Raw genomic sequence first — 15,148 nt, 5'->3', positions numbered from 1 at the left:
GAGAAAGGTTGATATTCTGTGCATCCAAGAGAGCAGGTGGAAAGGTAGTAAGACTAGAAGTTTGGGAGCAGGGTTTAAATTATTCTACCACGGAGTAGATGGGAAGAGAAATGGAGTAGGGTTATTTTAAAGGAAGAGCTGGCTAAGAATGTCTTGGAGGTAAAAAGAGTATCAGATCGAGTGATGAGACTAAAATTTGAAATTGAGGGTGTTATGTATAATGTGGTTAGCGGCTATGCACCACAGGTAGGATGTGACCTAGAGTTGAAAGAGAAATTCTGGAAGGAACTAGATGAAGTAGTTCTGAGCATCCCAGACAGCGAGAGAGTTGTGATTGGTGCAGATTGTAATGGACATATTGGTAAAGGAAACAGGGGCGATGAAGAAGTGATGGGTAAGTACGGCATCCAGGAAAGGAACTTTGAAGGGCAGATGGTGGTGGACTTTGCAAAAAGGATGGAGATGGCAGTAGTGAACACTTATTTCCAGAAGAGGGAGGAACATATAGTGACCTACAAGAGCGGAGGTAGAACCACGCAGGTAGATTATATTTTGTGCAGACGATGTAATCTGAAGGAGGTTACTGACTGTAAAGTAGTGGTAGGGGAGAGTGTAGCTCGACAGCATAGGATGGTAGTATGTAGGATGATTCTGGTGGTGGGTAGGAAGATTAAGAAGACAAAGGTAGAGCAGAGAACCATGTGGTGGAAGCTGAGAAAGGAAGAATGTTGTGCGGCCTTCCGGAAAGAGGTGAGACAGGCTCTCGATGGACAACCGAAGCTCCCGGAACTGGACGACGACAGCCAATGTGATCAGAGAGACAGGCAGGAGAGTACTTGGTGTGTCATCTGGTAGGAAAGGGGAGAAGGAGACTTGGTGGTGGAACCCCAAAATACAGGAGTCATACAAGGAAAGAGATTAGCGAAGAAGAAGTGGGATACTGAGAGGACTGAGGAGAGGCGAAAGGAGTACAATCGAGATGCGACGTAGGGCAAAGGTAGAGGTGGCAAAGGCTAAACAAGAGGCATATGAAGACATGTACACCAGGTTGGACACGAAAGAAGGAGAAAAGGATCTCTACAGGTTGGCCAGACAGAGGGATAGAGATGGGAAGGATGTGCAGCAGGTAAGGGTGATTAAGGATAGAGATGGAAATGTGTTGACTGGTGCCGGTAGTGTACTAAATAGATGGAAAGAATACTTTGAGAAGTTGATGAATGAAGAAAATGAGAGAGAAGGAAGAGTTGAAGAGGCAAGAGTGAAGGACCAGGAAGTGGAAATGATTACTAAGGGAAGTCAGAAAGGCACTACAAAGGATGAAAAATGGAAAGGCAGTTGGTCCTGATGACATACCGGTAGAGGTATGGAAGCAATTTGGAGAGATGGCTGTGGAGTTTTTGACCAACTTATTCAACAGAATACTAGCGGGCGAAAAGATGCCTGAAGAATGGAGGAAAAGTGTTCTAGTTCCCATTTTTAAGAACAAAGGGGATGTTCAGAGCTGTGGGAACTATAGAGGAATAAAGTTGATGAGCCACACAATGAAGTTATGGGAAAGAGTAGTGGAGGCTAGACTCAGGTCAGAAGTAAGTATCTGCGAGCAACAGTATGGTTTCATGCCTAGAAAGAGTACCACAGATGCATTATTTGCCTTGAGGATGCTCGTGGAAAAGTACAGAGAAGGTCAGAAGGAGCTACATTGTGTCTTTGTGGATCTAGAGAAAGCCTATGACAGAGTACCAAGAGAGGAACTGTGGTACTGCATGCGTAAGTCTGGTGTGGCAGAGAAGTATGTTAAAATAGTACAGGACATGTATGATGGCAGCAGAACAACGGTGAGGTGTGCCTTAGGTTTGACAGAGGAATTTAAGGTGGAGGTGGGACTGCATCAGGGATCAGCTCTGACCCCCTTCCTGTTTGCAGTGGTAATGGATAGGCTGACAGATGAGGTTAGACTGGAATCCCCTTGGACCATGATGTTCGCAGATGATATTGTCATATGCAGTGAAAGCAGGGAGCATGCAGAGGAACAATTGGAAAGATGGAGACATGCACTGGAAAGGAGAGGAATGAAGATTAGCCGAAGTAAAACAGAATATATGTGCGTGAATGAGAAAAGTAGAGGGGGAAGAGTGAGGCTACAGGGAGAAGAGATAGCGAGGGTGGACGACTTCAAATACTTGGGGTCAACAATACAGAGCAATGGAGACTGTGGTCAGGAAGTGAAGAAACGGGTCCAAGCAGGTTGGAACAGCTGGCAAAGGTGTCTGGTGTGTTATGTGACAGAAGAGTGTCTGCTAGGATGAAGGGCAAAGTTTACAAAACAGTGGTGAGGCCGGCCATGATGTACGGATTAGAGACGGTGGCACTGAAGAAACAACAGGAAGCTGAACTGGAGGTGGCAGAAATGAAGATGTTGAGGTTCTCGCTCGGAGTGACCAGGTTGGATAGGATTAGAAATGAGCTCATTAGAGGGACAGCCAAAGCTGGATGTTTTGGAGACAAGATTCGAGAGAGCAGACTTCGATGGTTTGGACATGTTCAGAGGCGAGAGAGTGAGTATATTGGTAGAAGGATGCTGAGGATGGAGCTCCCAGGCAAAAAAGCGAGAGGAAGACCAAAGAGAAGGTTTATGGATGTGGTGAGGGAAGACATGAGGGCAGTTGGGGTTAGAGAGGAAGATGCAGGAGATAGGCTAAGATGGCAAAAGATGACACGCTGTGGCGACCCCTAACGGGACAAGCCGAAAGGAAAAGAAGATTTTAAAACAGAATAATATAAGGGCAAGTCCGAATTTAGATCTGCATACCTTCAGTGTAGTACCGTGTACTGACACACCAGCTGTTACTCTTTTTTTTTTTTTATTAATATACATTTTCTACAATATTTCTATGTTATCCATTGCGCTTTCACTCAATATATTAGTATTTAAATGTCTGTCTAATGGTATAAAAGCATGCGGAAAGTGCATTTCTATACGGTACTTCTATTTCACTTAACGAGGGGGGTCTGGAACATGACCACCGTGATGGATGGGAGATTACTGAACATATTGTATATTAATATATTGTCACTTATATTATTCGTCAAGAAACACGTTTTTTCGGAGGTTTGTAATTACAGGAACTCCTATGCTAATTTCAATCAGCCAACCAATGGTGTTTCATATGATAGGTTAGCATTAAGCTAGAGGACTTTGGTTTGGATCACTCGCGATAAAGCATATGGCAGCTAACGTAGCAGTCGATATCATTAGTCAGCGCTACAAGATGGCTATCAGCGGAATTAGCTTCGAGATTGCCGCCCCGCGCCCCACTCGAACGGGCCCAACGGAGGTCCTCGCTGCCGTGCGGCGTCATCCATCAACGCGATGAGAGGCGGAGAGAGCGGCGAGGGCGGGTGGGGGTGGGGGGTCGACAGCCTGAAAATGAACGATGGGGCACGTGGAGATAAACCCGCGGAGGCAGATTAGGGCAAAGGGCCCGTAAGTCGCCCGTAAATGCAAATGAGGAGAGATAAAACCGCTGCACGGGCGAGGTGATGTGTGTGTGTGTGTGTGTGTGTGTGTGGGGGGGGGGGGGGCTGTCCCCATATCACGCTTGCAACCAGCCAATGACTATTGTGGTCTTAGGAGCGGGTAGAAAAATGCTCAATGCCACTTTTCAAATGCCAACTTGTGTGCGATAATTAGACCAAGAGTCATCATTTCAAAACTGTCTCTCATCACATTACGTCAATCGCGCTCAACGGGAGTCACGTTGCCATCATTCGAAGCGCCTCAGCGTAACCAAAAATAAAGTTTATCACTCGTAGTCTGATTTTACCTAAAGTTTTGAGTCTTCTCCAAGACATCGTTTTGGCTCTGGATTTGGCTGCAGCTGCTCCGTGTCAGCGGAGCTGATGGATTTCCTGTTTGCTTGGGCACCACCAATGACTTTGCGACTCGCGAATGACAGCTGATGCTTGCTACCTGCGGGGAGCGCTCTCGCTTTCTCTCTCTCTCTGGCTTTTGAATGTTGACCGGTCCCCATGAGGACAAAACACTCGAAAAAAATACACCGTTATGAATAAATCGGGTCAAAGTAGAGCGATTAAGCTCTCGATTATGAAGTCATTATTTTGACTTAATTGGACTCACTTATTGTTTTTAACGGTTCAGAGAATGGCCGCCGTCGCAGCCACGTTAACGGGTGTGTGTTTGTGTGTGTGTGTGGATGTCATCCCAAAAACTGCAGCAAAGCCATTTGAGGGAAATTAACCTCTTCAAGAACAAATCAACTTTTGCGTGAGCCCAAAAAAAAGATGTAAGTGTAATTACATGCGTAGGTGTGAATCTGGCGGCATTGTGGCTCAGATGGAGAGCGTTGGCTTCACAGTTCTGAGGACCTGGGTTCAATCCCGCATATGCAAAATTAATTGGAGACTCTAAATTGCCCCTAAAAATGTGATCGTGAGTGCAACTATTGTCTGTCTCCATGTGCATTGCGATTGGCTGGGAACCAGTTCGGGGTGTACCCCGCCTCCCACCCATTGACAGCTGGGACAGGCTCCGGCACTCCCCGCGACCCTCGTGAGGATAAGCGGCAAATAAAATGGATGGATGAAGGTGTGACTGACTATAATCTGCTTCTCTCACCGCCACAAGTCACCTTTCCTCCCGCATCCCCAAAACATGCGTATTATGTTCGTTGTTGACAAAATTTTGCATAGATAATTAAAATTTCTCCAATATGAGCTATGATCGGGTGGCGTTCAGTCCACGGCCCACCTCGCTTCTCTCGCCAAAAATCATTTGACTGGGCACCAGTCCAGATCGCACCCCACTTCTCTCTCTCTCTCTCTCCAAAAAGTTAACTAGAATCGGTTCTACCCTGCCCGTGAACGTGAAGAGGACAAGCAGGACAGAAAATGGATGGATAATTTTCTTATTACAATAAAGTCTCGAAGGTTTGAAATATTTTTCTTTTTTAAACAAGTTCAATATAAAATTCGTTGAACAGAATGTCACAATCTGAGGCAACACTGAACCCCCTCGTTAGTCCTTGTTCAAATCACTTGAAGCCCGCACCCCTTTGAATTTGGCATCCTTCACGCTTTCAAAAAAGAAAAATTCCTTCATTCTGCACATTGAGTCTTGCTTTGTATGGTGAAATTGAATGTTTCCTTTTTGAAAATGTATTATATATATATATTTTTTTTTGTGCAACAGCAACGAGATATGCATTGGAGGACACCGTTGCTTCTGCGCCATTTCCAATTACACCGGTTCACATGTGGAAAGGTCGAAGGTCAAAAAAAGGCTCAAAGGAAGCATCAAAGTCTTTGTGTCGGATGTCCATACACTGTGCTTATCTGGGGATGGGCAACCAAAGGGCCGTGGGCCAAATACCTGGCCCACGTGAGCATTTGATCTGGTCCGCCATGAAATGCAAATTAAAAAAAAAAAAAACATTTTAGAAAATCTAAGACAACTTTTATAAGCTAAAATTTCAATTAAAACCGAATTGGCCATGCTTGTCGTCTAATAATGTTGCACAGGTAGTAAAGGCAAAATTCCCGTTTAGATTATTCCCTCAGCGACAAGCGACTTTTAAAGATTTGCAAGTCAACCAGCGTCAAACAACAAAAAAAAAAAAGTACGGCACCGCAGCCTCATTTCCACATCCAAACTTGTTTTCTTCCGAAGCAATTACGTGCGAACAAGCGCGAGGCAGGCGAGTGGAAAATGGAAGAATTTCTTTCGTTTCAACGCTGCGCTACGGCACAGTAATATTTTTCGATGAAATTAAAAACACACATACGCATGCAAACAATCCAACATTCCCACGGTGGCAGGTAATTATTTGTCCAATCTGGATGTTTCTTACTGTTCCGTATTTAATCACTTTGTCGGCTACAACTCAACAGGCTTCTTTTCACGCTGAAGATCGCAAAGTTGCAGCGTCTTCCTTCCTGTAACAACGCTTGACCGCATCTCATTCCTGCCTCCATTTCATAACAGAAAAATTGCATATCAACTATGGAAACGGGTTGCTGCAGATTTCACGAGGCACCAGTCCCCCCCCTTGGATGAAGTACCTGGGGAGAGGGAATTCCGGACCTCCCTGCTAAAGCTACTGCTACTGTTAATTTGCAGTAAATATCCATCTATTTTCCAGGCCGCTTATCATCACAAGAGAGTGCCGGAGCCTATCTCAACTAACTTCAGGCGAAAGACAGACGACACCCTGTCGCCAGTTCGTCGGAGGGCAAATAGACCCCGTCATTGTGCGGGAATCGATTCCACGCTGTCTGCACCAAAGTCAGGCCTGTGTACCACTACACCAGTGACTCTCCTCAGTAAAAACTTTTGCATTGTAATGAGTAAATTTCTCATTGTAATGAGTAACTAATCCATTGCATGTGTACATGTATAAAAGACCCTTATTCCTTATTCAGGAAGCTACCGCAAGCAGGTAAATAAGCTAAGACTACCTGAACGCAGGGAGCTACCGCTAGCAGTTAAATAGGCTACGACCCATAGGTAGCAGTTTTTTGACAAAGTTACTCATTACAATGACAAAGTTACTCATTACAATGAGAAACCAGTTTTTATTTTCAAAGTCCCTTTAGGGGCTCCGTATTTTTACAATGTCTTTTTTTTCCTCAGATTTGTTTGAAAATTACTCTATTCTGAAAATAAATAATTTCAAGAATTGTTGTCATTTCGGGGGCAATTTTTCAGGTTATTTCATTGGTGCTGTGAGATGAATTTAATTTCTTCCTTGACCACTCAAAACACTTTTTCAGAAAGAAATATCCAATCTAGGAATATAAACAAAATATCCATTTTAGTTTTGTCTCTCAGTGCTCAGAATATTTTGGAAAAAGTAAAAAAAAAAAAGGATTAAAGTAATTACAGACAAAAAAAGTTACTTGCTCTCATAACATCACTTTTTGTTAAATAAGATATAGTTGTCTGAACAACGAATCATTTTTCAAGGAAAACAAAAAAAAACAAACAAAAAAAGACTTACACCCTTCTACAGTATTTGGAGAAGGAGGGGAAAAAAAAAAGAAAAAAAACACTTCTTGCTCTCAGCGAAAACATGCACAAGGCTTCAGTCTTGCATCTAACGAGTGTATCTTTACATAAAAGGCGATTAGCATTCTTGCGCAGATGCCAGAAGGGAACATCTGCGTTGGGGTCATGTCATCCAAAGTTAGAAGTGCAGTGGGGCAAAAAAAAAAAAAAAAAAAAAAAAAAAAAAAAAAAAAAAAAAAACGAAACGCGAGAGGACCTCCCGACTCTCAGGTCTGTGCCTCCGGACCATTGGGACGCTTTCGGAGAGTGTCACATTGAGCTCGGAGCAGAATTGTTCAAATATGCAAAGAGATTCTCACTGGCGCCTCGCGCTTGCGCACGCCATCTGCTCGGTCCACACCCGACACGACGACATTGTGCAGTCGGCGCCCGTCGTGCTGCAAGAATACAGCAATACTACCAGAAAAAGCGCAACATGTAATGAATTTTTTTTTTTCTCAAATTCAAATGTTTGAAAATCACGACTAAAAAGAAAGTGAATTCAGACTATTCTTGTAAACTTCATTTTTGGTACTATTTCAATTTTTTTCAGAAAAATCACAATAACGATCATATTATGACAATGTTACGATATTTCCTGATTTTATTCTGATAAAAAATAATTTTTCCCCTCATTCCATTGCCATTTTTTTTCAGAAAAATCACGACAAATGTCACATTACCACCAGAATGTCTATAACTATGCTACAATTTTTTTTTCCAAATCATGTTGCTACAACTTTACAGTATATTCGTGAAATTCCAATTTTTTTTCTTGTAAACACTTAAATCCACGTACTATTACAACTTATTAAAAAATTGCAACAAATGTATAATATTCCAAATTTTGGGGGTCAAATTGTAGTATAAATTAATTTTTATTAAATAAAAAAAAATCATGACGGTGGATTGTCACTGCAGTGGTCCACTGACTTTGGTGCAGGAAGCGTGGGTTCAGTTCCCACTCAGTGGCATTTTCGAAATGACCAGTTGAGGGTGTCGCCCGCCTTTCTCCCAAATTTAGCCGGGATAGGCTCCAGCTCTGCCGCCACCCTCGTGAGGACGAGCGTCTTGTCAAGTGGAAGGATATTCCGGTGGTTTCATTTTTGTGGAGAATGGACCGATTTTTGTCCCCTTTTTCCTTTTTCCCCCCACCAATGGACTGTATTCAATTACCGGACGGGTTCCTGCATATTCCTATTCTTCGGAAATAGCGCAAGTTTCCCTCTTCCGCTGGAATCACGTGATTTGTGACTGCGCTCTTGTTTTCCGCCTCCGGCTTTCATGCCGGCTCTCCCTCACTGTGTCGACTCATCTGTCTCGCCCCTCCGTAATCCACAGCGCTCATGATGACTCACAAACTACAAAGCGCTACATGCACGCGTGCGTACACACACACACACACACACACACACACACACACACACACACAAAACATGCCATCGCACACAGTTAGTTATGAATAAAACATGAGGTCCACTTCACAGCGGGGCTTTAATATGAGATCTACATAAATCAGCGAGCACTTTCTCATGGCACACGTGAGGCGCGATGACGATTTAATACGTCGGCCCGCACATTCAAAGGGAGGCAAAAACGTTCCGAACGTATTAGCGGCGACAAGGACGTCGTCGTTTCCAAGCACCGCTCTCGCCCTCGGTGACGGATGACGAGTCAAACATCGGGCGTTGTATTTCTTCACGGCAACAAGGAAGCCATTTTACTGGGGGTCTGATGGATTTTTTTTCTTTTTAATCTTAGAAAGCTCGCACAAGCAGGTAACACTTATGGAGGGGGAAGAAAAATAAATTGATTATTTTCGGAAATAATTTTTTGGGGGGAAAAAATGTCTCAGTATTCAGAAATTGAGATCACATTTTTTCCAAAGTAAAAAAAAAAAGTTTTTGTTAAAAAAGGTGTACCTTATGAGGAAATATATATATTTTTTTTATTTCTCCAAGAGCCCGAACTTTACAGATAAAAATAAATTTAAAAAAACTTCACCGATCTACTATTGCCAGATGGCCTCCTTCAGAAAAAAAAAGAAAAAAGTTCAGACTAAGTCATACTTTCAATTTTTTTTCCCCAAGGTAATTGTTGAAAAATTAAATGTAGAATATTTATACAGTATATCCCCCTACCATCTACTCTATCCAGAAAAAATATTTTTCAAGTTTTCTTTTTTTTTTTTTTTAAGAAAAATGTGCTATGTGGGGAGGGACTAATATTAATTTTGTCAAAAAAAAGTCCTGTTTTTTTTTTCAAGCGCTTTGGTGTTTAGAGGTTATTTGCATGCACTTGACAAAGCGCATCACTGTCACACTTTTTGACTTTTACAACATTAAAAAACGATTTTGATGGAGGGGGATCTTTTTTTTTTTTTAGCTACTTTATACCTGGAGCATTTGTAAGCGAGCGAAACCAAAAGGTACTCACGATGGTGAAGTTCATGACCTTGAGGATCCAGATGGTGAGCGCCAGATTGACGAGGATGAGTATCATCAGTAGCAGGACGAAGAAGTAAAGGCAGCGTTTCCTCCAGCCGTAGATGCCCACTTTGTACACGTGCGCTGGTTCTGAACTCTGGACATTGTTCCTGTGACTGCACTGTTCTTGGGTCATCTGCCAGGGAGAGCAGAACCACGTCAGGATTGTTGGAGGTCTCATCATGCAAAGGGCGAATCACGACAATTATGACAAACTGACTGAACGGATTCAAAGTCGGAATGATTTTTGGTACTTGTGAGATGAGCAAATTGAAAAAAAAAAAAAGTTTTTGTGTGGTTACTGCTACGATACAGTATAAGTAATTTTGCAATGTCAAAAATGTAAATTTATGACGTCACTCTCCTAAACGCAAAGCTATTTCAATGTCCATGTTTTTTCCCGTTAATATTAAACTTGATTCATGTTAACGTAGAAATTAGCCAAATATTCCAACTTGAGAAAAATAAAACTTTGTGATTTTAGGACTTTTACTTCATCTGTCTACTTTTTAAAATTCCACCAGTTCCCATCCCGGCAGGCACGGGCTGTAAACTTTGCTCCTGTGGTCGTCGAGCGCTTGACAAAAGTTTAGTTAGCTATCATATTGATTGATCGGCCAATAAAGCCTGCAAAACGCTAACGCGTCTCCTCAGTCCCGTCGATGACATCCAAGAGCAGTTAATGACGATTCTAATTGTCCAACCACGCTGAAGTGGAGGCACTTGAAAGGCCGCCTTAAAAAGGCGGCCCTAATAACTAAAATACGATTTAGCATTCTCAGAGTTTTGGCCGTCAAATGGCTTTTGACAAGCGGACGCATCTTGTGGCTAACTGAAACAAATGGCGCAAGACGTGAGATTCCGGCTATAGACTAGCTTGCTTGTTTCCATTCCGACGGGATGGCTTATCTTATTTTTTTTTTGATGTCTCAGGCTAAAGGACGGGTGGGAAATCCCAAAGCGGGAGGGCAAAGCTAGCAAAGAAAATTCTGATTATTTGGACCAGGCTTCAAGTTTGGCAGTCTCATTTCCCGGGATTTAGTCAAACTCGTGTCCCTGGCCCACCGTGAGCCCGTCATCACTCAAGCCTAATCTAATCTATGAGAAGAGGAACAAAGATGACTGCGGGGGGCCCCCCGCCCCCATCGGCTGACGGCGATACCAACGTACAGCGTTTTAAGGTTATGAATAGTGTGTAATGATGTAAGAATATGTGGTCCATCAGTTCCTGCAGTACTTAGTTTTTAAATTAGAAAATACCAAAAGTACCATTCATATTTTTCATATATTTACAGTAACTACACTGAGTATTACTGTCACAAGCCGCCGGTTGGGGGGAGGACCCAAATGCAGGATTCCGAAACAAAGGCATAATGTCCAGTGGGTTTTATTTCAGAAGCAGTGTCCCCACCCGGTGACCCGCTGCAAACTCAATGAACTGGCAAATGCCCGTGACAAAAACTCCAAGATAAATACATGGTCAATTAACATGCCGAATGCCAGAGGTGGCACTGCCCAGAGCGGTGACCAGGCCACGCCCCTCCTGGCAGTGCCCCAGCCCTGCTCATGACAACTACGGCGCATTCTGATTTGCAGTCCAAATTTGGCTTAGTCACCACCGCAGTACCCAGTTGAGGAATAATCAATTTAACAACAACCAACATTTTACACTCGCGAACACTTTCAAGGCAGGACACATTTGGTTTGCAACTCAGAGTTGCGCGCCTTCAGTGTAGTACGACATTTTTACTATGAGCAGTCACGGCCCGGATAAGAAACCGAGTCGGCTGCCGTTAAAAGGCCCAAAAAACACATTTTGTTTACAACGGAAGACATTTTTATGAAATCCGCGTCGAAGCGAACGTGATGGAACGTTCACTAAAGCCTAATCCGTCAGACGAGGAAGAAAGATGCGGCGACGGCGACTCGGCGGACTATTTCGGGAGCGCTATCGTCGGGAGCACTAAAAATACTTTTGGAGGCGTTAATCAGATTTAATTGCTGTTTTGTCTTACTCGATTATTCACTGTGACATTGTTTACAAAGGCTCGCCTGGAATAAAAAAAAAAAAAAAATTAAAAAGCAACCCACTGATGGCACTGCAGTAAAGATCACTGTACCAAAACTGGGGATGGACGACAAGAGAGGAGAAGCAAATCAGAGGCAAAACAAACAATTGGACCGCCTTCATGCACTGCTGTGACTTCAATGAACCACAGACTGAAGAAAAAAAAATTAAAACAACAAAACAATTACAGCCCTTATTAAGAGAGAAATTAGCTTTATACAAATGTTATCGGCCGCTTCCTAGTGCCAAACAGCTGCCCGATTCAGGCCTTTTATGGACTGCACGTGGACACGGACCAGCCAGGACCCGCCGGTGCCAACAGGCGCAGCCCCTCAGCAGCCGCGTGAATACGAATCGAGCCAATGGCCGAGAGCCAGCTGCACTTTATATTAGCTGCACAATGTGCAGCTAAACAAACCATTACGGCAATGTGGCTGGCTGGTTAAAAAAAAAAAGTTCTAGTGTGTGTAAGTTTAAGGTCATCGAGCAACGCCTACGCCAGCCTAAGAAACTCAGAAGGGGTTTTTAATATACCCCTTTAATCCGATGACTCCTGTTTAAACAGAGGAGTCTAATGGAAAGTCGGGTAAAAAAAAAAAAATACATTGCTTTAATCGCGAGTTAACAGTATTCATTTTACAAATGACAGAGCATTATGGTTATACAATAACGTGAAAAACAAACAGCTCATACTGGCAATGCATCATTTTAAAAACTGCCGTATACCTGAAACTCGTAACCGGTCCGTAACATCGCTTTGCAGGCTCCCTCTAGTGGTCTGCAAAAGAATCACCGAATTATATGTTCGAACGACATTCAATGCTTGGGGTTTCAAACTGTTTTTTAAAAAATTCGATCAAATACATTTATTAAGTATAATCCAGTTATTTAACGTTTCAATCCAATATATCTAGTTTGACCGAAAAATCTTGTTTTAGGAACCATTTTTGTGTAACCATTGTGTACTGCATTCTTATTGAGTCATCATCTAAGGCAGTGATTTCCAACCTTTTTAGAGGCAAGGCACATATTTTACAATTGAAAAATCCCACGGTACACCAGCAAAAGTAAATGTCACCAAAAATGGATTGATTAATTACTGTATGTACTTCCTGCAATCTAATAGAAGAGGATTTTTTGTTCTGTCTGTCATTGTGCCTCACTGGCATGAATAGATGAATAAAGATACATTATTTCTTGGAAATATATATATATTTTTTGCAATTAAATAAAATTGGATAACTTCCCACGGCACACCTGAAGAGGGCTCATAATGGATGTTGGGTAACAGACTAAATTGTTCACAAGCATCCCGCTTCTCTCGCCAAAAGTTGGCTAGGAGAGGCTTTAGCGTTACCCGCCACCCTGAGGACAAGCATGTTAGAACAGCGATGGAAGAATGATATCATATCTCGAGTAGCTTGATAAGGCAATTGACTGGTGACTCGGAACCGGTCCAGGGGGAACACCACGTTAATCTTTAGTGGGCATGGAGATTCATCCTGGTGTTTGTGCTATAGTCAGATGACTTTTTATCTAGTATCATATTCAACAGACTGTGAAAAATATAAAAATCCTTTGAGAACGACGCCGCTATTATTTTTGCGTGCCGGGGTTTTATCGTGATTTCGTTTTATTTTTTTGCAACTCAGCCCAAGGCTCCTTCTATGCGGCGAGCATATGAGTGTTTATGGTTCATGACACAATTATGATTAAGATGTTAGCCTCTCACCGCGAGGTGAATGTGGAGAGGAACAAAAAAAAAAAACAAAACAAAGAAAAGCAATTTAGCGTCGCTGTCTTTCGACGAGGAGGATGGTGAGCGGTGTGCCACTGACGTGTCCTCCCCACCATTTTAAAAGTATAATTTTTCATTAAAGTGTGAGATGGGACTGAGGGGAAGCGGGCAGATACAATAAACGCAGCATTTTAATTTCACTGTGGCCTTGTGCGATTAATTTTCAGCCACATCTTGATCATTAACAATGGCGCATAATTGCTTGGAGCCAAAACCGATGCTTTCCATGGTCAAAAAAAAAAAAAAAAAAAAAAAAGCCTTAAATAAAACACTCCTTTAATGCGGCATTCGCTCGCAACCAACACATGAACGCGTATCGCTAATTAATCGCCGCTGGATAGTAAATGAGGTGCAGAAAACAAAATTGAGCTTTAAATCTTTAAGGGAGGAAAAAGGTAAGCAGACTCATCAATCCCTGAGTGGAAAATGAAGGCAAAAATAAACCCCCAAATTATCTTCATATCGCAGGAAATCACTCAATGTTAACTAGAACGCTCATTCTGCTTCCTTACTTCAGCAAGAAGAGTAAGCAATAAAGAGGGGGAAAAAATGCCAAGTCATTGACGGCCTCTTTAAAATTTAAAAATGAGTGCTGCAGTTGAGAGTGGAGGAGCGGCAGCATTCGGGACCAAATGTAAATGAGCGTGGAAAGCCTGGCTGACGCTAATACAGAGGGCATTAAAATAATCAAGTTTGGTGGTGACAAAAGCATGAAGAACCCTCTCAGAATCCTTAAAGGAAATGAAAGGCTCATCCTTAGATGAAAATAATTGAAAAAGCTGGATTTTTAGAACGGAATTTATCTGTTGATCCATTTTAAAATGGAATCAATAAATCAATTTTTAGCCCCAGATTGGTAACACTGTGCCTGATATTGGGAGCGAGGGAACTCAAGTCAGGAGGGGGAATTATTGGGTACCAATGGCTCTGAAAATTATGATTTCGGTGGGGTTTTATTAGAAATTTTATCTTCAGGCAATCCAGCAAGGGTGTTACACAAATTAGATACTCTTAGTGTCAGGGGCAGGTAGATCTGCATAAAAGTGGAACGAAATGCCATAATAACAAAAAAAAAAAAAACAACAAATAATGATAACCCCCAAGTGGAGCAGGTATAGAAGAATGGAAAAGGTCCAAGAATGGAGCTTTGAGGGACTCCGTTTTTCGAGCTGTGCAGCGGGCAAGTGATGCTTCCAAAGACTAACAGAACCATTTTTACTGCACAGACCCCACCAAAAAGGAGTACCACTAATGCCACTTTCTCCAGTATTTGTCAAATAGTTTAGAAATTGGTCGAAAATTGTTTAAAACTATAGTATCGAGGTTAGTTTTTTTTATTTTTTTTATTTTGGGTCAGACTCCAAACTGTTTCAGGAATTTTGGTACATCAACTGTGGCAGGACTGATGTTAATAAATTGAACACTAACTCCAACAGTGTCCCATATTCTTAACAAATAAAAATGAAATAAAACTAAAAAACAACAAAGCAAAGATGGATAACATTCATCACCAGGGAACCACAGGGAGGAAGGTACAGTATTATATTTAAGGTTTACTGCCCAAGCTCAGTTCAGGAAGTTCATTTAACATTCTTTTGAGCCCATACAAATGACCGTAATTGTATTATTTTGTTAGAATGTTGCTGACTCGCTAGCTTCTCCCAATCAACTTATTTCATGTCTATTTTGGGGTGGAAAAAGGCCAGGATGAATCCAACGCGCCGTCGTGACGG

General features: G+C 42.3%; 1 protein-coding gene across 6 annotated transcripts in view; it reads right to left on the bottom strand.

Annotated features, from left to right (window-relative positions):
- sgcd (sarcoglycan, delta (dystrophin-associated glycoprotein)) overlaps positions 1–15,148 on the bottom strand; it is a 141,106-nt gene that overhangs the window by 42,022 nt on the left and 83,936 nt on the right. For 4 of the 6 annotated variants that reach the window (XM_061803392.1, XM_061803393.1, XM_061803397.1 and 1 more), the window contains one exon: positions 9,500–9,685. In XM_061803392.1, coding sequence (XP_061659376.1) covers positions 9,500–9,685 — 186 coding nt within the window. Of the gene's footprint in view, positions 1–9,499; positions 9,686–12,343; positions 12,396–15,148 lie in introns of all 6 variants that reach the window. The other 2 variants (XM_061803394.1, XM_061803396.1) reach the window with 1 other exon arrangement.

Source organism: Syngnathoides biaculeatus, chromosome 18, assembly GCF_019802595.1.
Source record: "Syngnathoides biaculeatus isolate LvHL_M chromosome 18, ASM1980259v1, whole genome shotgun sequence".
In the NCBI taxonomy this organism is placed as follows: Eukaryota; Metazoa; Chordata; class Actinopteri; order Syngnathiformes; family Syngnathidae; genus Syngnathoides; species Syngnathoides biaculeatus.
This window is presented reverse-complemented; position numbering and strand designations above follow the sequence as displayed.